The 25,765-nt window shown below is 42.5% G+C and overlaps 1 protein-coding gene across 2 annotated transcripts in view; it reads right to left on the reverse strand.

The window, feature by feature from the left end:
• Positions 1 to 2,147: 2,147 nt before the first annotated feature.
• LAMA2 (laminin subunit alpha 2) overlaps positions 2,148 to 25,765 on the reverse strand; it is a 1,496,617-nt gene continuing 1,472,999 nt past the window's right edge. For both annotated transcript variants that reach the window (XM_069726054.1, XM_069726053.1), the window contains 4 exons: positions 13,262 to 13,415; positions 12,579 to 12,709; positions 6,409 to 6,631; positions 2,148 to 2,464 (listed from right to left, as the gene is read on the reverse strand). In XM_069726054.1, coding sequence (XP_069582155.1) covers positions 2,313 to 2,464; positions 6,409 to 6,631; positions 12,579 to 12,709; positions 13,262 to 13,415 — 660 coding nt within the window. In that variant the 3' untranslated portion in view covers positions 2,148 to 2,312. The remainder of the gene's footprint in view (positions 2,465 to 6,408; positions 6,632 to 12,578; positions 12,710 to 13,261; positions 13,416 to 25,765) is intronic.

Raw genomic sequence — 25,765 nt, forward strand, 5'->3', positions numbered from 1 at the left:
TGTATTTTCATGACTATGAAAATGGTAAATTCACACTGAAGGCATCAAAACTATGAATAAACACATGTGGAATTATAAACTTAACAAAAAAGTGTGAAACAACTGAAAATATGTCTTGTGTTCTAGGTTTTTCAAAGTAGCCATCTTTTGCTTTGATGACTGCTTTGCACATTCTTGGCATTCTCTTGATGAGCTTCAAGAGGTAGTCACCAGGAATGGTCTTCCAACAATCTTGAAGGAGTTCCCAGAGATGCTGAGCACTTGTTGGCCCTTTTGCCTTCACTCTGTGGTCCAGCTCACCCCAAACCATCTCGATTGGGTTCAGCTCTGGTGACTGTGGAGGCCAGGTCATCTGGCGCAGCACCCCATCACTCTCATTCTTGGTCACATAGCCCTTACACAGCCTGGAGGTGTGTTTGGGGTCATTGTCCTGTGTTTAACTGCGGAAAGAGCAACTTGAAAAAGCTTTGTTATCTTCTTATAGCCTTCTCCTGCTTTGCGGGTCTCCATCATTTTCTTTTCTTTTTCAGAGTTCTAGGCAGCTGCTTAGAAGAACACATGGCTGCTGATTTTTGGCACAAGGTTAGAAGAGGCTGGGTTACAATATTGCTATGTGAAACTTACTTGCTTGAGGGCACACAAAAGTAAAGCAACTCTCAAAATAGGGCTAGTTTTTGTAAAGACTTGGTGACAAACTATTGATTCTTCATTTTGCAAACTTCTGACATTTTCCACCTCCCTTACAAAAACTGATCATGTTTGTATGGATGGACAAAAAGCCTCATATGAAAAACTTAAAGGGACACTGTCACCTGAATTTGGAGGGAACAATCTTCAGTCATGGAGGCGGGGTTTTTGGGTTTTTGATTCACCCTTTCCTTACCCGCTGGCTGCATGCTGGCTGCAATATTGGATTGAAGTTCATTCTCTGTCCTCCGTAGTACATGTCTGCACAAGGCAATCTTGCCTTGTGCAGGCGTGTACTATGGAGGACAGAGAATGAACTTCAATCCAATATTGCAGCCAGCATGCAGCCAGCGGGTAAGGAAAGGGTGAATCAAAAACCCCAAAACCCCGCCTCCATGGCTGAAGATTGTTCCCTCCAAATTCAGGTGACAGTGTCCCTTTAAGGCATCTTCTGTTTGCACAACCTGTGTATATTGCCTGTTTAAACAATTAAATGTGCATGCAAAGTTTGAAACTACGGTATTTAGTTGCTGGTTACCTCCGCTAACCATCCATATCCCCCCCTAACCAGATAGGATGAGGTGACTTGTGAATTAATAAGGCTATGTTTGCTTTTCAGAGCTCAAAACAAGTTCAATACTGTCATATGAGACCTCCAAGTTTTCTACATGTATTTTTCAGGCAATTAGAGGTTCTTCATCATTAGAAATTCAGCAAAGTTGGCAAACACGAATTTCAAACAATCTGTTCATCTCGAATCATGGTATGACGAATGTGAGAGTTGATGTACGGTGGCTCAGTGGTTATCACTGCAGCCTTGCAGCTGGGGGTCCTGGGTTCAAATCTTACCAAGAACAACATCTGCAAGGAGTTTGTATGTTCTCCCCATGTTTGTGTGGGTTTCATCCGGGTTCTCCGGTTTCCTCCCACATTCCAAAGATATACTGTTAGGGAATTTAGATTGTGAGCCTCAGTGGGGACAGTGATGATAATGTATGTAAAGCGCTTCAGAATATGATAGCGCTACATAAGTAAAGCATAATATATAAGCAAAGCATAATGTAGTAGTAGTTGGGTTATTTTGTGCATGTATTATTTGGTGCTCAAGTATAGATTCTGGTACAGCATGATAATCTGTGTTCCCAAAGCAACCTGAATTATTAAACAATGGAAATCACTAGACATTGTTATTACTATTACATGAGCAATGATACCTCTGAAAAATGGTCATGTTAATAATGTGTTGAGGTTATTTTACATTCCACGTGTACCTGTCCTCTAGAAAATATCTAACTGAGGTTCCACAACAAATGAATATCCTACACCAAAATAGTTTGCCACTACTGAGCTATGCCATTCTTATTTTAACAATAATACTGCTCTCCAACCACGCCACATCCTTGGCCACATAAAGAAATACAGACTTTTTTGAACAAATAATTGAAACACTTATATTGTTTAAAGAAATGCTCTTTATTTAACATATGGGGAAAATATTAAATCTTGAACAACATTCAAAATATAGGATATGGCACCTTTTGAAGTTCAATTAATGTTACGTGCGTACAAGCACACATCATAACATGGGACTGTTGCAGATATTGGTCTCTATGGCAGCTCTGAGATCAAGGACATGATAATGGCTGCACTCCTTTTATTTCCAACGACTTGGCAAAGTTGATCTCCTGCGGTTTGGCGGTGCCTTTGGCAAGTTTGAGATCTTTAATGCACCCTTTAAAGCTCACTTGAGTGGTCAGGCCAAACTGCTTCACATCATCTGCAGATAAGAGACAGAGGGCTGATTAATAAAGCCATAGCCTTGTACTATTAATTCTTTTTATGTTACAGGAATAAAAATCCTATGAGCACATTATACTTTACGCGACTTTAACATTTAAAAGAAATGTAGCAGTTATCAGGAGTGCAAGAAAAAGATCTTAAGATTCATAAGCTCTGTCTGATAGCAGTGTATTACATTTATGCAAACCTCTAAAACATATTAATATTTAATACAGTTACATGCTTATCTATTATATTTAAAATCTTTATTAAACACGAGCCAAATGTAGATGTGAGGCCATAAATGTATAATAAGCCATATTACAGAATGTCCGCACTTAAAAACCGATCATACTACATTGTGAAAATGCACAACTTCTCATTAGTCTTTGGTTTGATAATGGTTCCTCACAAAGTACTGTTAATTTTCTGATATTACTAGTGAAGTGTGTTATTACAGATGATCACCAAGTTTCCTTTAATATTGCAATAAAGCCTATGTGTTCTAAGGAGACAAAATAAGACACCAATACATGTATGTGGTCCTACTATACCTCTATATGTCTATGTTTTCATGAGGTTCTCTATAACATCAACTGAAAGCAAATTTGTGGTAATTACAAAGTATGGTAATTTTAATTTTCCCTGATACTTGGCTGCAATGCAAAGTGTGTGTGTGGACGCTCCTTAAAAACATGTACTGTATGTTGTGGGCATGGTGCTGGATCTTCAAATTTGGAAGACCATTCATCTGTAAATGGATTCTACAGCTCCAGTAACAACAGAAGCTAAAACACCATTTCGTATAATCTTTTCTTTCCAAGATTTCTGCATTTTCAAAGTTATTTGTTTGCGACAATTAGCCACTACTGGTAATGAATGTAAAAAGTTTTTTCCTTAGGTTTTCATGATAATATTTTAACATTATAGCTCTGAGCTTACTGTGCTTATAGTCTGGGCCGGTTTTATAAAAAGTGGGGCCATGGGCAAAAGTTTAAAGTGGGGCTCCAAATGTTCACATATTTCACCATCACACCGAAACATTTCTGTTGTGTTTACATGTGCTGACTGAGTTCCAGCTGTTAAACGAGCGTGATTGACAATATTGAAGTCGTTTGACGCTTGTTCCTCGATACAGTACAATGCGCCATATAGTACATGTAGTATAATGCACTATCCATGGTCCTTGATAGAATATAATGCAGCCCCTCTCAGAGTATACTGCAGCCCCCCAGAGTATAATGCAGCCCCCTCAGAGTATAATGCAGCCCCCTCAGAGTACACTGCAGCCCCCTCACAGTATACTGCAGCCCCCACACACAGTATAATGTAGCCCCCACATAGAGTATAATACAGCCCCTTAAGCATATAATGCAGCCCCCCACACACAGTATAATTCAGACATGCACATCATAGTGTAGCTCCCAACACACAGTATAATGCAGCCCCCTTGGAGTATAATGCAGCCCTCCTCAGAGTATACTGCAGCCCCCTTCATAGAGTGTACTGCAGCCCACTCATAGAGTATAATGCAGCCCCCCACACATAGTATAATGTAGCCCCCTCAGACTATAATGCAGCCCCCTCAGAGTATACTGCAGCCCCACATGCACACAGTATAATGTAGCCCCCTCAGAGTATAATGCAGCCCCCCACATACAGTATAATTCAGACACACAGCATAGTGTAGCCCCCCCACACAGTATAATGCAGCCCCACTCACAGTATACTGAAGCCCCCCACACAGTGACACAGTATAATGCAGCCCTCCTCATACAGTATAATGTAGCCACACAGTATAATGCAGACACACACAGTATAGTGCAGCCCCACATTATAATGCTGGCCCCCACACACACAGTATAATGCAGCCCCCACACACATAGTATAATGCAGAGACACACAGACTATAATGCAGACACACAGACACACAGTCTAGTGTAGCCCACACAGTACACACATGTACATACACACACACACACACACAATACTCCCCTCTCCTCCTTGTTCACCGCACTGCTGCAGGCTGTGCTCCAGTCTCAGCAACTTCTCTCCTGGCACAGCATGGTGCACAATGATATGATATCATTGTGCTCCCACTGAGTTACTAGCAGACTGGGAGTGATGGGAGAGGAAGCGTCAGCTGACATTCTCTCTATCACTGCGTTCAACTGTATCGACATCTATGATACCGATAAGTTGAATGCGCAATGTGGGGGTGCCGAGCCCAAAATCAGCCATGTGGTGTGCATATATTATTTGCTAGAGTTGAGTGAATTTGCAAGGGTCCCTGCTTATTCAGTAAACCGAATAAGAACCTGGCTTCCTGGATCGCTCCAGCTGATCAGCTGTTCTGCTCCGCAACTGCATGTGTCGTGGCTGTGTGACATTCATGACACATGCATGGAGAGCCTATGCGTTGGGCTCTCCGTGCATGTGTTGTGATGGTCACACAGCCGTAACACATGCAGCTGTGGAGCCACTTGCTCAATTCTGTTAGCGGCATGAGACTGGCTGGGGCCCCTGGAGGAGGGGGAGCCCTAGACAGCAGCTTGGTATGCCTGCCCCTAACGTCAGCCCTGCTTATAGTAGCCTGTCAGTACAATTAGGTACATTAACCAGTGGTATGGATCTAAGCTGTATGGTGTTATATTCCTAAACATGCCTCTGGATAAATTGTAAGCATTAGTACAAGTAAGAAATGTGACTTTGAAAGCAACTGTGCTCCACGCCTTTCAGCTAATTGTGCAGTGCTGCAGTTGCTACTAATCAGTGTCCTTGATACTATCACACCAATACAGCTTTTTTATTAATACTAATGCTGATAATTTAAAGAGTTATTCCTAGAGTTGAAAGTTATCCCTTATCCAAAGAATAGGGGATCATTTACTGATCACAGAAGGTCTGACAGCTGGGATTACTAATGATTTCAAGGACTTTTGACCCTGGAGACCATGCTATGTGGAGCTCTATCATGAATAGAAAAGATATGCACATGCTTAACCATTGTCTATGCGACTGTTGTAAATAGATCAGTATTATGCTTTGTTTTCTACCACAGTCTCATAGACAATGAATGGAGAGGAAGTCAAGCATATGCACCACTGCTCTGTTCAAGACTTACCTCTGTAGAACACTAGTTTCCATGTTCCACAGCCCCATTTTTAGAATCGCTCGGTGTCCCAGCGGTGATAACACCAGCGATCTGTAAGTTCATAGCATGAAAAAACTTAATTCCAGGAATAACTCTTCAATCAAGTGCATGTTAAGCATTGTATCACCATACAGCAGGGGTGTCAAACTGCATTCCTCGAGGGCTGCAAACAGGTCATGTTTTCAGGATTTCCTTATACTGCACAGGTGATAATTTAATCACCAACTCATTATTTGTGTATGTGATTAAATTATCACCTGTGCAGTACAAGGAAATCCTGAAAACATGACCTGTTTGCAGCCCTCGAGGAATGCAGTTTGACACCCCTGCCATACAGTATACGGCATGCTCAAAAAGGGAAGCAATGAAAAAACAAACAGTTTTATATGGAAGAAAAATTAATTGAACACCTGGAAAAGGATCAAGATGTACGAAAACCACCTGTAACTAAATTTAACTTATTAGGTTCCAAAAACTTTACTTATATTAGCGAGGCAAAGTTTTTTTAAAAAAAGCTTTTTGCTGCTCTGCAGCCACTATTACATTTTGTGTCCAATTAAACATGTGCAATTTGTTGAAAGGTTCACTTCAAGCTCAATCATAACTTCACCGACCTGCTCAGATCCTACCTGTCGGAAACCTACTAGTAGGATTCAACTTACTGGTTGCTAATTTCGATTGAATAAACTTAATTGATTTTTTGATAATTTACCCAAAGGGAAAAAAACTGTCACGTGATCATTCTATATTTAAGTGCTAGAATAATCTGACAGATCAATTAGACTTACCAGGATATCCTCCTACAAAGACTGGATCATTGGTGTCTGTAGATGTGGAGGCAGCATTTGGACTTGCAGCTTCTACTTTGTTGTCATCAACAATCATCTCTAAACGATGCTTTATTTTATTTGCCATCACTTTGTGCCATTGTCCATTACACAAGCTACCTGGCACCTCAGGATCATAAACTGCTGTGAAACGGCCAGCTCCATTATCGGCATGGAAAAGGAGCTAAAGGAAAATCAAAATGTCAGAAAAAAAAGGCATGATGTTTGCATCCAAATGTGCTGTCTAACTAAACAGACATGACTCCTGGTTTACTCAAATTTTGACGGTACTGTTTATCCTGCTTGAATGTACATTAAAAATGAATCTATTGAACAAAATGAATGTTGTGTATTAAAACCGATACATTGGCTTTATAAAATACTAAAAATCTTTTCTTATCAATAGCCCTTTTGAAATTAAATCTGGTTTGGCTATCAGCTGATTTTAACATCCTCGATTAAAAAAACCCAGTATAAACATTACGGGAGGTGGCAATTGGCTAATCATTGAAAAGCAATGTAAGTCTAAACCTTTTTGACAATACAAAATACAAAATCTTTGGTATGTAGCCAGCTAAAATATATGCTGAAGAACAGAATTTGATGTTTCAAGAACATTTTTGCAAGAGGGTACAAACCAATCTAGCTAACATGTTGTTCATTCATACTTATGTTCTACATATGTGCAGTTGTGCGAAAAAGTGTTTGCCTCCTTTCTAGTTTCCTATTATTTTGCATGTTTGTCACATTTAAATGTTTCAGACCACCAAACAAATTTAAATAATAGACACAGGGCACTGTATGAAAAAGTGCCACCTAAAAACTAATAACTGACAGTGCAACACTTAGTAGCAACAACAGCAACCAAGCATTTGCAATAACTGGTAATGAGTCTTTTACAATGCTCCGGAAGAACTTTGGACCACTCATTTTTGCAGAATTGTTGTATTTCAGCCACAATGGAGGGTTTCCAAACATGAACAACCTTTTTAAGGTTACAACATTGTATTCGGATTAAGGTTAGGACATTGACTAGGCCTTTCCAAAGTTTTAATTTTCTTTTGCTTAAGCCATTCAGAGGTGGACTTGCTGGTGTATTTTGGATCATTATCCTGCTGCATAACCCAAGTGCTCTTCAGCTTGAGGTCACAAACAGATGGCCAGATATTATCCCTCAGGATTTTTTGGTAGACAGCTGAATTCATGGTTCCATTTACCACATCAAGTCTTCAGTATCCTGAAGCCACAAATAATGCCCAAGACCATCACACTGCCACCATATTTTACTGTTGGTATGTTCCTTTCCTGAAATGCTGTGCTACTTCTACGCCAGATGTGATGGGACATACACCTCCCAAAAAGTTCAACTTTTGTCTTGTCATTCCAGAGAGTATTCTCCCAAAAGTTTTGGGGATCATCAAAATGTTTTCTGGCAAAACTGAGACAAGCCTTTATGTTTTTATTGCTCAGCAGTGGTTTTCATCTTGGAACTCTGCCACATCAGCCATTTTTGCCCAGTCTCTTTTTTATGGTAGAGTAATGAATACCGACCTTAACTTAACTGAGGCAAATAAGACCTGCATTTCTTTGAATGTTGTTATGGGAACTTTTGTGACCACTTGAATGAGTTGTCACTTTGATCTTGGGGAAATTTTGGTCAGTCAGCCACTCCTGGGAAGGTTCCATGTTTTGCCATTTGTGAATAATGGCTCTGACTGTGGTTTGCTGCAGTCAATAAGCTTGAGAATTGGTTTATAACCATTTCCAGACTGATAAATCCCAATTACTTTGTTTCTCATTTGTTCCAGAATTAACTTGGATCACTGCATGATTTCTAGCTTTTGAGGAGCATTTGGTCTACTTCACTTTGTCAGGCAAGTCCCATTTAAGCGATTTTTCCTGATTGAGAACAGATGTGGAGGTGATGAGGCATGAGGCAAGGGAATTTGAACTCAGGTGGATCAATTTTTTACGCAGGGCCTTGTAGGTTTGGATTTATTTTTCCCTTAATACCTTAATAATAAAGACCTTTATTAAAAAATTACATTTTGTGTTTATTTGTGTTATCTTTTTCTAATATTTACAGTTTTTGGTGATCTGAAACATTTAAGTGTGACAAACATGCAAAAAGAATAGGAAATCATGAAGGGGCAAACACTTTTTCACATAAATGTATATAAATTTATGTCGCGGCTGATGGGCTCTCATGAATTGGCCAATTTATGCGCCAAGTGTCTTCATTTTTGAAAGTTTATTCTACAGTATATAGCAATGACACAGTTTAAATTTTACCTGTTCAAAGTTTTCATACATCTTAGCATTTACAGTGTACAGCTGTATTCTTTTGTTTTTATATATATAAAATATATTTTTCCCCTTAACGACTGCTGATACGCCTTTTCACAGCGGCAGTTAAGGGTACTTATTCCTCAGTGCTGCTTTTTAATAGCGCTGAGGAATAAGGGTATAGCGAACCCAGTGTCAGAAAATCTCTGGGGTCTCAGCTATCAGGGGTAGCTGAGGCCCCCGGAAAACATGATTTGGGTGAGATTTTATCGTCCCCAGTGTTACAATTGCCGTTATTTACCCAATAAAGGTGGCTACCAAAAAAAGGCTTATTTTCCATTTATTTCTCTCTCCACTGATATGATCTAGCATACCAGAGGAGAGAGAAATTGGGTCCTTTGAGACTCCACCGGTACCTCCTGTGTCCCTGGACCCTTTGACTCTGTCACTCGGCGTCTTCTTCTGGGAGGAAAATGGCAGGCGCATGTACAGTTGGTTCATTTTGATCACTGTGGTAAACCCTATCACAATGATCACAATAAAAAAATAGTAAATCAAACCCCCTTTATCACCCATTTAGGTAAAAATAATAAAATAAAAAAAGTATTTTTTTTCATTAGGGTTAGGATTGGGGCTAGGGTTAGAGTTAGGGTTGGGGTTAGAACTGAGGCTATGGTGGGGGTTAGGGTTAGGGCTGGGGTTAGAGCTAAGGTTATGGATGGGCTGGGGTTAGGGTTGGGGCTAGGGTTAGGGCTGTGTTGGAGTTAGGATTGTGGTGTTGGGGTTAGAGTTGTGGTTGTGGCGGTTAGAGTTGTTTTTAGAGTTATGGTTGTGGTTATGGTTGGGATTATGGTTAGGGGTGTGTTGTGGTTGGGGTTAGAATTGGGGGTTTCCACTGTTTAGGTACATCAGGGGGTCTCAAAATGTGACATGGCACCCACCACTAATTCCAGCCAATGTTGCGTTCAAAAAGTCAAATGATGCTTCCTCACTTCTGAGCCCTGACATGTGCCCAAACAGTGTCTTTCCTCCACATGAAGGGTATCCGTGTACTCAAGAGAAATTGCACAACAAATATTGTGGTACATTTTCTCTTGTTACACTTATGAAAATAAAAAAGTTTGGGTCTAAATTAAATTAAAAAAAAAAGTAAAATGTTATTTTTTTCTTTCCATATTGCTTTAGTTCTGGAGAAGCACCTGAAGGGTTAATAAACTTCTTGAATTTGGTATTGTGCACTTTGAGGGGTGCAATTTTTAGAATGGTATCACTTTTGGGTATTTTCTGCTATATTGACCCCCAAACTCACTTCAAATGTGAGGTAGTCCCTAAAAAAAATGGTTTTGTAAATTTTATTGGAAAAATGAGAAATTGCTGGTCAACTTTTAACCCATATAACGTCCTAACGAAAAAAATAGTTTTCCAAAATTGTGCTAATGTAAAGTAGACATGTAGGAAATGTTATTTAATAACTATTTGTGCTATTTGACTCTCTGATTTAAGGGCACAAAAATTAAAAGTTTGAAAATTGCAAAATTGTAAAATATTTTTGCTAAATTTCCGTTTTTTTTTTCTTAAATAAATGCAAGACATAGCGAATAAATTTTACTACTAACAGGAAGTACAATATGTCACAAAACAATCTCGGAATCAGTGGGATACATTGAAGCATTACAGAGCTATAACCTCATGAAGTGACAGTGGTCAGAATTGTAAAAATTGGCTTGGTCATTAAGTACCAAAATGGCGCTGTCATTAAGGGGTTAAAATATATATACAATATATGTATATAATGTGTGTTCTCTAAAGATATACAAGGTAGATGAGGTTGACTTCCTTTATTTAAATCTGTATTCTTATCTCTACAGGTATGCTCAAAAGAAAGAACAGAGCATGGTATAAAACTGATATAGCAAATGGGTGAAAGCCTCAGGGTACCGACCCATTATCCACCATATATATGGCAAAAAATGTGTGATAGTGAAAAAACTGTAGTCTTTATTTACCCATGTATGTGCAATATTTCAGCTGTGAGCCTTTCTCACATGGCTTCAGAATGGCTCACAGTTTGAAGAGTCGAAACGTTGCACATACATGGATGAGTGCTGCCATTTTTTGCAGTATATACATGAATGTTCCAAAGTTTAGGGTCACATAGAAATTTTGTTATTTTTGAAAGAAAAGCACAGTTTTCTCCAATGAAGCTAACATTAAATGATTCAGAAATAAATTGTATACACTGTTAATGTGGTAAATGACTGTTCTAGCTGCAAACGTCTGGTTTGTAATGCAATATCTTCATAGGTGTATAGAGGCCTATTTCCAACAACCATCACTCCAGTATTCTTATGGTACTTTGTGTTTGCTAACTGTGTAAGAAGGCTAATGGATGGTTAGAATACCCTTTACAACCCTTGTGCAAGTATTTTAGCACAGCTGAAAACAGTTTGGCTGATTAGAGAACCTATAAACCTGACCTTCCTTTGAGCTAGTTGAGAATCTGGAGCATTACATTTGTTGGTTCCATTAAACTCTCAAAATGGCCAGAAAAAAAGAACTTTCATGTGAAACTCGACAGTCTATTCGTGTTCTTAGAAATGAAGGCTATTGAATGTGAGAAATTGCCAAGAAACAGAAGATTTCCTACAGTGATGTGCACTACTCCCTTCAGAGGAAAGCACAAACAGGCTCTAACCAGAGTAGATGAGAAGTGGGAGGCCCGCTGCACAACCGAGCAACAACCGAGAAGCTTCATTAAATAGTACACGCAAAATGCCAGTGTCAAGGTCTAAAGTGAAGAGGCATCTCCGGGATGCTGGCCTTCAGGACAGAATGGCAAAGAAAAAGCCATATCTGAGACTAGCTAATAATAGGAAAAGATCAATATGGGCAAAAGAACACAGACATTGGACAGAGGAAGATTGGGAAAAAGTGTTATGGACAGATAAATTCAAGTTTTAGGTGTTTGGATCACAGAGAAGAATGTTTGTAAGACACAGAACAACTGAAAAGATGCTGGAAGAGTGCCTGATGCCATCTGTCAAGCATGGTGGAGGTAATGTGATGGTCTGGGGTTGCTTTGGTGCTGGTAAAGTGGGAGATTTGTACAAGGTAAAAGGGATATTGAATAAGGAAGGCTATCACTCCATTTTGCAACACCAAGCCATACCCTATGGACAGAGCTTGATTGGAGCCAATTTCATCCAACAACAGGACAATGACCCAAAACACACCTCCAAATTAGGCAAGAACTATTTAGGGAAGATGCAGGCAGCTGGCATTCTATCTGTAATGGAGTGGCCAGCGTAGTCACCAGATCTCAACTACATTGAGCTGCTGTGGCAGCAGCTTGACCATATGGTGCACAAAAAGTGCCCATCAAGTCAAACCAACTTGTGGGAGGGGCTTCTGGAAGAATGGGGTGAAATTTCTCCAGATTACCTCAGCAAATTAACTGCTAGAATGCCAAAGGTCTGCAATGCTGTAATTGCTGCAAAGAGAGCATTCTTTGACAAAAGCAAAGTTTGGAGGAGAAAATTATTATTTCAAATAAAAATCTTTTTTTCGAACCTTGTCAATGTATGGACTAGATTTTAAATTACTTTTCTATTAATTTGGCAACTCATTTGATTAATAAAAGTATGAGTTTTCATGGAAAACACAAAATTGTCTGAGTGAGCCTAAACTTTGGAACCGTAGTGCATCTCTGGAGGGAAATTATTCTTTACTATTCTGTACTATGCAAAGATGGAATTCAATTACACTAGAGGAGTTAGATTTAAATTAAAGTCCAGGATGATAAATTATAGCTAGCCCATATGTAAGTAAATATACAAGTCACTTACCTGACCATCCACCAGTTCAATTCCCAGTCCATCCATCTTTTTGCCACTTATTCCAATAAGAACACCATTACTCCTTGTTGTTCGGAATTCTAGTTCTACTAGCAGATCTGTACCTACTTTAAAAGCTCCCACTGAAATACACAAATGCAACATATCAGATAGTTATACGACACATACAATACTAAAACATAATATTATATTGTAAGCATTACCAAGCAGAAATACGTACTAAAAGTGCTAAAAGTGCACAGAATTTTGCCGATGTGTTTTGGCATAAAATTTCAAGATGTAAAATAAAAGCTAGAACCGCTTCAACCTTCCAAACTGCACGTTCAGTACTTAGAATCTGACAATAGGTTAAAGAAAAGTGACTGCAATTATTTTTCTGATACAGAAGCACAAATGGCTTTTATGGCTGTGAAGACAATTATAGCTTTGTATCCTGGCTATTCTTGGCCCTGATCCACCATAATATGCCATTGTTCTACATTTTAAGATTATGAAAAGTATATTTCTGAACATTAAAACATTAGGTTATGGCTTATTGTCTTATTGGTTGCAACACTGAAGCCTGTCTTGTGACCTCTTCATTTCAAGATCGATTGAGGACACCAGAGTTCAAAATTCTCAGCAATCTTTTGTTAATGTTATCTTAGAGATATAACATGATTCAAAATAATTACCTGTCTTTGCAAACCCTGATCCATCAAAATATGTTCCTTTCTGTGGATTAGCAAAGCACGAGCCAACATTAAAGCTTGAGGTGGGGTTATTAAAGTCTGTATTTCCTTCTACCATTCTAAAGTTTCGGATGCAGCCATCAATACTGTAAAGAACCTGGAGCAAAACAAAATGCATAATGCTCAAGTTAATGCTATATTTTGTAAATTTGTGTCAAGAAATTTAAAAGGTAAAGGTGTAAAAACAATATTCCTGAATTAAAATGATCTTTTACTGTTTATGTTCTTTAACCAGACTGCTGAGACATCAAGGAGCCGGTCAAGTAAAAAATGCATCAAGAAGAAAAGTAGGTTCACATAGAGTCTATGTTCAGCAAAATTATAACACAATGATGCTAAGTTCTAAGTCAGATTTAATACCTAAGGCACATTGCATGCTGAAAACTAAAAGAGTCTACCATGTTGCTTTTATATGCAGAAAAGGGATTTCAGGCTATTTTAGTATGCCAGTGTAATGCACCAAGAGTTGTATCAAGAGCTATCACGAACATTGATTAATGTCCACCACTCTCTTTTATGTCAATGATGAGATGAATATCTGCTGCGTGCAGGAATAACTTTCCAACAAATGTATCTGACTCTAGAAAAAATAATTTTAAATGCTGTAGACCATTTTCATAGTTATCTTCATTTGTCTGGCAGCTGTCTTGAGTAGGGTTGAGCGAAACGGGTCGTTCATTTTCAAAAGTCGCCGACTTTTGGCAAAGTCGGGTTTCATGAAACCCGATCCGACCCCTGTGCGGGGTCGGCCATGCGGTACGCGACTTTCGCGCCAAAGTCGCGTTTCAATGACGCGAAAAGCGCCATTTCTCAGCCAATGAAGGTAAACGCAGAGTGTGGGCAGCGTGATGACATAGGTCCTGGTCCCCACCATCTTAGAGAAGGGCATTGCAGTGATTGGCTTGCTGTCTGCGGCGTCACAGGGGCTATAAAGGGGAGTTCCCGCCGACCGCCATGTTACTGCTGCTGATCTGAGCTTAGGGAGAGGTTGCTGCCGCTTCGTCAGAAGCAGGGATAGCGTTAGGCAGGGTCCATTAACCACCAAACCGCTTGTGCTGTAGCGATTTCCACTGCCCAACACCACCTTCGGTGTGCAGGGACAGTGGAAGCTACATTTTTTTTTTTTCCCCCTCAGCGCTGTAGCTCATTGGGCTGCCCTAGAAGGCTCCCTGATAGCTGCATTGCTGTGTGTACGCCGCTGTGCAAACCAACCGCTTTTTTCAAAGCACAAATCCTCTTGTTCCTTCCTTTCTGCACAGCTATCTTTTTGGTTTGTACACACTTTTTATTTAATTTGTGCATCAGTCCACTCCTTATTGCTGCCTGCCATACCTGGCTGAGATTACTGCAGGGAGATAGTAATTGAAGGACACTCCCTGTTTTTTTTTTTTTTTGTGGGAGATTAAGATTGACATTTCTGCTAGAGTGCCATCCCTGTCTGTGTCATCTCTCACTCAGTGGGCCATAGAAAGCCTATTTATTTTTTTGCTTGATTTGGGTTATAAAATCTACCTGAAAAAATCACTACATCAATCAGTGGGAGAAAAATATTGGCCTCAGGGCTTGTGTGCCACTCTTGACTCCTGTGTGCATCATCACTCACTCAGTGGGCCATAGAAAGCCTATTTATTTTTTTGCTTGATTTTGGTTCTAAAATCTACCTGAAAAAATCACTACATCAATCAGTGGGAGAAAAATATTGGCCTCAGGGCTTGTGTGCCACTCCTGACTCCTGTGTACATCATCACTCACTCAGTGGGCCATAGAAAGCCCATTTTTTTTTTTTTTGCTTTATTTGGGTTCTAAATTCTACCTGAAAAAATCAATAAATCAATCAGTGGGAGATTAATATTGGCCTTTGGGCTTGTGTGCCAGTCCTAAGCGTGCCATCTCTCTCTCTCAGATAGTGGGCCATAGAAAGCCTATTTATTTTTTTATTTTTTTATTGGGTTTATAAATTTTCCCTGGAAAAAAAAAAAAAAAGTGGGAGATTAATATTGGCCTCTGGGCTTGTGTGCCAGTCCTGAGCGTGCCATCTCTCTCACAAATAGTGGGCCATAGAAAGCCTATTTATTTATTTTTTTTTGGTTTTATAAATTCTCCCTTAAAAAAAAAAGGGAGATTAATATTGGCCTTTGGGCTTGTGTGCCAGTCCTAAGCGTGCCATCTCTCTCTGTCTCTCAGATAGTGGGCCATAGAAAGCCTATTTATTATTTTTTTTATTGGGTTTATAAATTTTCCCTGGAACAAAAAAAAAAAGTGGGAGATAAATATTGGCCTCTGGGCTTGTGTGCCACTCCTGACTCCTGTGTGCGTCATCTCTCACTCAGTGGGCCATAGAAAGCCTTTTTTTGTTTTATTTGTTTTCTAAATTCTCCCTGAAAAAATCATTTTATTTTCTTTGGTTTCTAAATTCTTCCTGAAAAAATCATTTTATTCTATTTTTTTTTTCCTAAAGTCTCCCTGAAAAAAAAAAAAAAAAAAACAAATCAGTGGGAGATTAATATTGCCCTTTCTGCTTGTGTGCCAGTCTTGACTCCTGGGTGTGCCATCTCTCTCTCTCTCCAATTGTGGGCCATAGAAAGCCTATTATTTTTTTAGCTTGATTTGGGTTCCAAAATCTACCTGAAAAAATCACTACATCAATCAGTGGGAGATAAATATTGGCCTCTGGGCTTGTGTGCCACTCCTGACTCCTGTGTGCGTCATCTCTCACTCAGTGGGCCATAGAAAGCCTTTTTTTGTTTTATTTGTTTTCTAAATTCTCCCTGAAAAAATCATTTTATTTTATTTGGTTTCTAAATTCTTCCTGAAAAAATCATTTTATTCTATTTTTTTTTTTTTCCTAAAGTCTCCCTGAAAAAACAAAAACAAAAAACAAATCAGTGGGAGATTAATATTGCCCTTTCTGCTTGTGTGCCAGTCTTGACTCCTGGGTGTGCCATCTCTCTCTCTCTCTCCAATTGTGGGCCATAGAAAGCCTATTATTTTTTTAGCTTGATTTGGGTTCCAAAATCTACCTGAAAAATCACTACATCAATCAGTGGGAGATAAATATTGGCCTCTGGGCTTGTGTGCCACTCCTGACTCCTGTGTGCGTCATCTCTCACTCAGTGGGCCATAGAAAGCCTTTTTTTGTTTTATTTGTTTTCTAAATTCTCCCTGAAAAAATCATTTTATTTTATTTGGTTTCTAAATTCTTCCTGAAAAAATCATTTTATTCTATTTTTTTTTTCCTAAAGTCTCCCTGAAAAAAACAAACAAAAACAAATCAGTGGGAGATTAATATTGCTCTTTCTGCTTGTGTGCCAGTCTTGACTCCTGGGTGTGCCATCTCTCTCTCTCTCTCCAATTGTGGGCCATAGAAAGCCTATTATTTTTTTTAGCTTGATTTGGGTTCCAAAATCTACCTGAAAAAATCACTACATCAATCAGTGGGAGATAAATATTGGCCTCTGGGCTTGTGTGCCACTCCTGACTCCTGTGTGCGTCTTCTCTCACTCAGTGGGCCATAGAAAGCCTTTTTTTGTTTTATTTGTTTTCTAAATTCTCCCTGAAAAAATCATTTTATTTTATTTGGTTTCTAAATTCTTCCTGAAAAAATCATTTTATTCTATTATTTTTTTTTCCTAAAGTCTCCCTTAAAAAAAAAAAAAATCAAATCAGTGGGAGATTAATATTTACATTTGTGCTTCAGTGACAGTCCTGCGTGTGTGGCATCTCTCTCATTTGTTGCCACCAACAACAGAGTGTGTAACATTGTGCCTGATTTTCGTTGTGGTCTCACTCACCTGTAAAGGGGTAGCTAAATCATACTGAAGTTATAGCTCACCGTGTAATTTGTGTGACAGCAAAAAATACCGTTAGTTTGTTTACGTTTTTAAAACAATGAGGAAGTATGGTGGAAGAGGTCGTGGCCGGGGGCGTTCATTGTCAGCTGGTAATGAGGGTAGTGGTAGTGGTGGAGCATCAGCTGGTCGTGGGAAAAAAAATATTGCACCTAAGTCTGGAGCTGTGGAGCCAGGTTCGTCGTCTGGCTACACAAGGCCTCGAACGCTCCCTTTTCTGGGAGTAGGAAAACCGCTTTTAAAGCCGGAGCAGCAAGAGCAAGTTTTGGCTTATCTTGCTGACTCAGCCTCTAGCTCTTTTGCCTCCTCTCGTGAAACTGGTAAATGTCAAAGCAGCGCGTCGTTAGTGGATGTTCACGGTCAGGGACAAGTCGCTTCCTTGTCCTCTTCAGCAAAAACAACAACAGAGAAGAATGCAGCAGGCGACACAACGGGTTACTCCATGGAGCTCTTTACACATACCGTCCCTGGCTTAGAAAATGAAGCAGTTAACAGTCCATGCCCATTACAAGTTGAATCTGACATGGAGTGCACTGATGCACAGCCACAGCCAGACTACTATGCTGGTCCTTTGACTCAGACCACAACATTGCCCTCGCAGGGTGCTGATCAAGAATCAGACCCTGATGAGACTATGTTGCCCCATCACGAACGCTATACCACCGACCGACACGGTGACACAGACGAAGTTGCACACGAGCTACAAGAAGAGGTAATAGATGACCCAGTTCTTGACCCCGATTGGCAGCCATTGGGGGAACAGGGTGCAGGCGGCAGCAGTTCTGAAGCGGAGGAGGAGGGGCCGCAGCAGGCATCAACATCGCAACAGGTTCCATCTGCCGGGCCCGTATCTTGCCCAAAACGCGTGGCAAAGCCAAAACCTGTTGGAGGACAGCGTGGCCATCCGGTTAAAGCTCAGTCTGCAATGCCTGAAAAGGTATCCGATGCTAGGAAGAGTGCAGTCTGGCATTTTTTTAAACAACATCCAATTGATCAGCGCAAAGTCATCTGTCAAAAATGTTCAACTACCTTAAGCAGAGGACAGAATCTGAAAAGTCTCAATACAAGTTGCATGCATAGACATTTAACCACCATGCATTTGCAAGCCTGGACTAACTACCAAACGTCCCTTAAGGTTGTAGCACCCTCGGCCAATGAAGCTAGTCAGCAACGCAACATCCCTTCCGGCAGTGTAGGGCCACCATTTTCCGCACTACCTGCAGTATCTGTGCAGGTTTCTTTGCCAGGCCAAAGCAGTCAGGGTCAGGGAATCACCAGTTTCGTAGTAGGAAACACTGCATCTAGGGCACCGGTGGCAACAATACCATCTCCCACCGTCTCTCAGTCTGCCATGTCCACCGGCACCCCCGCTAGTTCCACGATCTCCAGCTCTCCAGTCCAGCTCACCCTACATGAGACTATGGTTAGAAAAAGGAAGTACTTAGCCTCGCATCCGCGTACAAAGGGTTTGAACGCCCACATAGCTAGACTAATCTCGTTAGAGATGATGCCCTACCGGTTAGTTGAAAGCAAAGCTTTCAAAGCCCTGATGGACTACGCTGTACCACGCTACGAGCTACCCAGTCGACACTTTTTTTCCAGAAAAGCCATCCCAGCCCTCCACCAGCATGTTAAAGAGCGCATCGTCCATGCACTCAGGCAATCTGTGAGCACAAAGGTGCACCTGACAACAGATGCATGGACCAGTAGGCATGGCCAGGGACGCTACGTGTCCATCACGGCACACTGGGTAAATGTGGTGGATGCAGGGTCCACAGGGGACAGCAAGTTTGGGACAGTTCTGCCTAGCCCACGGTCTAGGAAACAATTGGCTGTAGCCGTTCGCACCCCCTCCTCCTCCTCTTCGTCCTCCTGCAGAAGCGAGAGCTCGTCCACAGACCGCAGTCGCACAACCACTCCATCCGCAGCTGCCACTGTTGCACACCAGGTCTCCCATTATGGGGCAGCTACTGGCAAACGTCAGCAGGCTGTATTGGCTATGAAGTGTTTGGGCGACAACAGACACACCGCGGAAGTTCTGTCCGAGTTCTTGCAGAAAGAAACGCAGTCGTGGCTGGGCACTGTAGATCTTGAGGCAGGCAAGGTAGTGAGTGATAACGGAAGGAATTTCATGGCTGCCATCTCCCTTTCCCAACTGAAACACATTTCTTGCCTGGCTCATACCTTAAACCTGGTGGTGCAGTGCTTCCTGAAAAGTTATCCGGGGTTATCCGACCTGCTCCTCAAAGTGCGTGGACTTTGCTCACATATCCGCCGTTCGCCCGTACACTCCAGCCGTATGCAGACCTATCAGCGTTCTTTGAACCTTCCCCAGCATCGCCTAATCATAGACGTTGCAACAAGGTGGAACTCAACACTGCACATGCTTCAGAGACTGTGTGAACAGAGGCGGGCTGTTATGTTTTTGTGGGAGGATACACATACACGGGCAGGCAGTAGGATGGCAGACATGGAGTTGTCAGGTGTGCAGTGGTCGAAGATTCAAGACATGTGTCAAGTCCTTCATTGTTTTGAGGAATGCCCACGGCTGGTTAGTGCAGACAACGCCATAATAAGCATGAGCATCCCCCTAATGCGTCTGCTGATGCAAAGTTTGACGCACATAAAGGATCAGGCGTCTGCAGCTGAGGAAGAGGAAAGCCTTGATGACAGTCAGCCATTGTCTGGCCAGGGCAGTGTACAGGACGAGGTAGCGGGCGAAGAGGAGGAGGAGGACGAGGAGGATGATGGGGATGATTATATTTTTAATGAGGAAGCTTTTCCGGGGCCACTGGAAATTGGTGGCGCGGCAAGGCCGGGTTCTGGTTTTTTGAGGGACACAAGTGACGTGGATTTGCCTGAAACTGCCCCTCAACCAAGCACAACCGCAGATTTGAGAACTGGAACTTTGGCCCACATGGCGGATTATGCCTTACGTATCCTCAAAAGGGACACACGCATAACTAAAATGATGAATGATGACGATTACTGGTTGGCCTGCCTCCTTGATCCTCGCTATAAAGGCAAATTGCAAAATATAATGCCACATGAGAACTTGGAACTAATATTAGCAACCAAACAATCAACTCTTGTTGACCGTTTGCTTCTGGCATTCCCTGCACACAGCGCCCGTGATCGTTCTCACACGAGCTGCAGGGGCCAGCAGACCAGAGGAGTTAGAGGGGCAGAAATCAGAAGTGGCGTTGGCCAGAGGGGTTTTCTGACCAGGTTGTGGAGTGATTTTGCTATGACCGCAGACAGGACAGGTACTGCAGCATCAATTCAAAGTGACAGGAGACAACATTTGTCCAGTATGGTTACAAACTATTTTTCATCTCTTATCGATGTTCTCCCTCAACCGTCATTCCCATTTGATTACTGGGCATCAAAATTAGACACCTGGCCAGAATTGGCAGAATATGCATTGCAGGAGCTTGCTTGCCCGGCAGCTAGTGTCCTATCAGAAAGAGTATTCAGTGCTGCAGGTTCAATACTAACAGAAAAAAGGACTCGTCTGGCTACCCAAAATGTAGATGATCTAACCTTCATTAAAATGAACCACAACTGGATTTCGAAATCTTTTGCCCCACCTTGCCCGGCTGACACCTAGCTTTCCTATGAAAAGGTCTTGCCTGTGGACTATTCTGAATGCCTTTTCCAATCTCGTAATTTTCTGCACCTGATTGTCCAGCATACGACATGTTTACACCTCACTAAATGGCCAAACTCCCCACACGGGGCCGTGGTATCGACACTTGGCGACAGCACCCGTGAGAGTGCAGTTTGTCTGAAGAGGTGGGTGAGCCCGCTTTTGGTCGACGGCACTGCCACTGGGTCCCTCCTAGTACAATAAAGTGTCTCTGGTGGTGGTGGTGCGCACCCAACGTCAGACACACCGTTGTAATATGAGGGGCCCTGGGCCTGTACCGCCGGCCACAAGACAGTTTCCCCCCACCCCAGCTCAAACAGTGCTCTACCACTTGCAAAATTATCTCACAGCTCCACCAATGTTTAGTCTATGCGCTGACATCCTTCAATGCCTGCCACTGACAATACCATTGTATTGACATTTTTGTTATGTTAGGCCTTCGATGCCTGTCTGTGGTCACTCCTTCCACTAGGCCTCCACTGACCACACCACTGCTGCCCGTGTACCCCTGTAACCAATTTAAAATTGCCTACAGCCATGTGTTATTATTTTAGGCCTTCGATGCCTGTCTGCGGTGACTCCTTCCACTAGGCCTCCACTGACCACACCACTGCTGCCCGTGTACCCCTGTAACCAATTTAAAATTGCCTACAGCCATGTGTTATTATTTTAGGCCTTCGATGCCTGTCTGCGGTGACTCCTTCCACTAGGCCTCCACTGACCACACCACAGCTGCCCGTGTACCCCTGGAACCAATTTAAAATTGCCTACAGCCATGTGTTATTATTTTAGGCCTTCGATGCCTGTCTGCGGTGACTCCTTCCACTAGGCCTCCACTGACCACACCACTGCTGCCCGTGTACCCCTGTAACCAATTTAAAATTGCCTACAGCCATGTGTTATTATTTTAGGCCTTCGATGCCTGTCTGCGGTCACTCCTTCCACTAGGCCTCCACTGACCACACCACTGCTGCCCGTGTACCCCTGTAACCAATTTAAAATTGCCTACAGCCATGTGTTATTATTTTAGGCCTTCGATGCCTGTCTGCGGTCACTCCGTCCACTAGGCCTCCACTGACCACACCACTGCTGCCCGTGTACCCCTGTAACCAATTTAAAATTGCCTACAGCCATGTGTTATTATTTTAGGCCTTCGATGCCTGTCTGCGGTCACTCCTTCCACTAGGCCTCCACTGACCACACCACTGCTGCCCGTGTACCCCTGTAACCAATTTAAAATTGCCTACAGCCATGTGTTATTATTTTAGGCCTTCGATGCCTGTCTGCGGTCACTCCTTCCACTAGGCCTCCACTGACCACACCACTGCTGCCCGTGTACCCCTGGAACCAATTTAAAGATGCCTACAGCCATGTGTTATTATTTTAGGCCTTCGATGCCTGTCTGCGGTCACTCCTTCCACTAGGCCTCCACTGACCACACCACTGCTGCCCGTGTACCCCTGGAACCAATTTAAAATTGCCTACAGCCATGTGTTATTATTTTAGGCCTTCGATGCCTGTCTGCGGTCACTCCTTCCACTAGGCCTCCACTGACCACACCACTGCTGCCTGTGTACCCCTGTAACCAATTTAAAATTGCCTACAGCCATGTGTTATTATTTTAGGCCTTCGATGCCTGTCTGCGGTCACTCCTTCCACTAGGCCTCCACTGACCACACCACTGCTGCCCGTGTACCCCTGGAACCAATTTAAAATTGCCTACAGCCATGTGTTATTATTTTAGGCCTTCGATGCCTGTTTGCGGTCACTCCTTCCACTAGGCCTCCACTGACCACACCACTGCTGCCCGTGTACCCCTGTAACCAATTTAAAATTGCCTACAGCCATGTGTTATTATTTTAGGCCTTCGATGCCTGTCTGCGGTCACTCCTTCCACTAGGCCTCCACTGACCACACCACTGCTGCCCGTGTACCCCTGTAACCAATTTAAAATTGCCTACAGCCATGTGTTATTATTTTAGGCCTTCGATGCCTGTCTGCGGTGACTCCTTCCACTAGGCCTCCACTGACCACACCACTGCTGCCCGTGTACCCCTGGAACCAACATCAGAAAATATAAAAATAAGTATTTTGCTTATAAAAAAGAAAATACTGGAGAGATATCAAATGCAGACATTTTAACATTAAAAACAAACACATACAACAAAAATCTGGTACAGTACTAAAAATGGCCACCAGCTACAATAAATTTCTCCTGCAAGTAGTTAACTGAAAGGTTTTTTCAATTTTAAACACAGATATGGCATCCACCGAGTGTTGTCCTGTCGCGTCTTCTTTATATTATTGCCAAGAAGATGCAAAACAATGAAAATAATAAAATCATTATTTACCCAAAAAATAGAGTAAGTCAAAACCACATTGCAAATAAACATTCATTACAAATAAAGAAGCAGGGCGCGTCCGAGGGTGAGTATATACCTAATAAGAATATAATCACCCTCGGACGCGCCCTGCTTCTTTCTGACAGCCTTCCTTCCTAAGAATCAGCCCTTCCGTGGTGTAGAGAGAGGGTTTGTTACACTCCAAGGTGTTCCCCAGGTTGCCTTTCCTGAGCTTCGATCTTCCGGCTCTCGTTTAGTAGTTGTTGGAAACTACGCTGCATTGGGCCTACAAATTGGGTATGGGGTGTAGAGAGATGGTGTGTTCCACTCCAAGGTGTTCCCCAGGTTGCCTTTCCTGAGCTTCGATCTTCCGGCTCTCGTTTAGTAGTTGTTGGAAACTACGCTGCATTAGGCCTACAAATTGGGTATGGGGTGTAGAGAGATGGTGTGTTCCACTGTAGAGAGATGGTGTGTTCCACTCCAAGGTGTTCCCCAGGTTTCCTCTCCATTGCTTCGATCTTCCGGCTCTCGTTTAGTAGTTGTTGGAAACTACGCTGCATTAGGCCTACAAATTGGGTATGGGGTGTAGAGAGATGGTGTGTTACACTCCAAGGTGTTCCCCAGGTTTCCTCTCCATTGCTTCGATCTTCCGGCTCTCGTTTAGTAGTTGTTGGAAACTACGCTGCATTAGGCCTACAAATTGGGTATGGGGTGCAGAGAGATGGTGTGTTACACTCCATGGTGTTCCCCAGGTTTCCTCTCCATTGCTTCGATCTTCCTGCTCTCGTTTAGTAGTTGTTGGAAACTACGCTGCATTGGGCCTACAAATTGGGTATGGGGTGTAGAGAGATGGTGTGTTCCACTCCAAGGTGTTCTCCAGGTTGCCTTTCCTGAGCTTCGATCTTCCGGCTCTCGTTTAGTAGTTGTTGGAAACTACGCTGCATTAGGCCTACAAATTGGGTATGGGGTGTAGAGAGATGGTGTGTTCCACTGTAGAGAGATGGTGTGTTCCACTCCAAGGTGTTCCCCAGGTTTCCTCGCCAATGCTTCGATCATCATGCTCTCGTTTAGTAGTTGTTGTAAACTACGCTGCATTAGGCCTACAAATTGGGTATGGGGTGTAGAGAGATGGTGTGTTCCACTCCAAGGTGTTCTCCAGGTTGCCTTTCCTGAACTTCTATCTTCAGGCTCTCATTAAATTGTGGTTAAACGGAACAACTGCATTTGGCGTACTAGTTGGTTTGGGGCCTACTATCGGTGTCTGCCGCTCCTTGCTGTTCTCCTGGTTTCCTGTCCTGAAATTCCGTTTTCAGGCGCTCGTTAAGTAGTTGTTAATGTTAGACTGCATTTGGCCTACTAGTTGGGTTGGGGCCTACTATCGGTGTCTGCCACTCCTTGCTGTTCTCCTCCACTGAACAAAGCTGTGCCGCCTGTTTACTACTGTTGCCAATTTTGAACTGCATTTCGACTACTTACTGATTTGGGCCTACTCTCTGTGTCAGCCTCTCATTCCAGTTGTCCTCCACTGCAATGCCCCCTGATAAGTCCTGTGTTACCAATTTTGAACTGCATTTAGCCCACTTTATTCTTTGGGCCTATATCTGTGTTTCCTCCTCATCCTGCCCATTGCCCAGCCAGTGATAGATGAGTCTGCTGGTACATTGACCCATAACGCAACATTTCCCGTGCACGCTACACTGCAAGATTGTGACCCTGCTGAAAGTCAGGTCCCCCTTCCCGCATACCATACCACCTTACACGGGGACAAACAGGAAGGTGCAGATGAAAGTGCAGGTTCCCTCATCAGGTGGGGGGAGGAATACTAGTTGGCGACGTCACTGGCACAGGGCCTCTCATGGTACGCAAAAGTGTTGCTGCCGGTGGGAGGCGCCCCCGCCGTGCAAACACACCGCTGTACTTTGAGGGGCCCTGTGCCAGTGCCAATGCCAACGAGTGGGCCCCCCCTGCTTGCTCAGGTTCACAGCACTTGCAAAGTTGAAATACTTACCTCTCCCTGCTCCACTGCCGTGACGTGGTCCAGATTTCCTGGGCCCACTAATTACTTGAACCAGCCCTACCCACCACAACTTTAGCCAAATGTCCCCCAATTTCAAATGCCTTCCAATTATTATAAAGTAAATTACGCTTGACAAGCTTCATTAAGAAGAATGGATGGTTTTGACATTAAAATGGGCACTCTAGGTGTTTTCCTGGCCCCCACTCACTGCCGACTATGCTGCCCCATTGACTTGCATTGGGTTTCGTGTTTCGGTCGATCCCGACTTTACGTCATAATCGGCCGATTTCACTCGACCCGACTTTTGAGATAGTCGGGTTTCGCGAAACCCGGCTCGACTCTAAAAAGGTCAAGGTCGCTCAACTCTAGTCTTGAGTGTTCAAGTCTTGAAAAGATGTTGGCAGTCAGCAAAAAATAGTTTACCTCTAATCTTCTTTGGCCACATAAATTCTCTATTGGTGTACGACATTTTGGTAAATATAATGCTATTCATGGCAAATGGCAACACGTTACCCAAACAGCCATTTTACTTGTACAGTACAAGGTTTACAATTACTGCTTTCTCTCGTGGAGACTGGCAAACTGAGATTT

Source organism: Ranitomeya imitator, chromosome 5 (genome assembly GCF_032444005.1).
Source record: "Ranitomeya imitator isolate aRanImi1 chromosome 5, aRanImi1.pri, whole genome shotgun sequence".
NCBI lineage: Eukaryota > Metazoa > Chordata > Amphibia > Anura > Dendrobatidae > Ranitomeya > Ranitomeya imitator.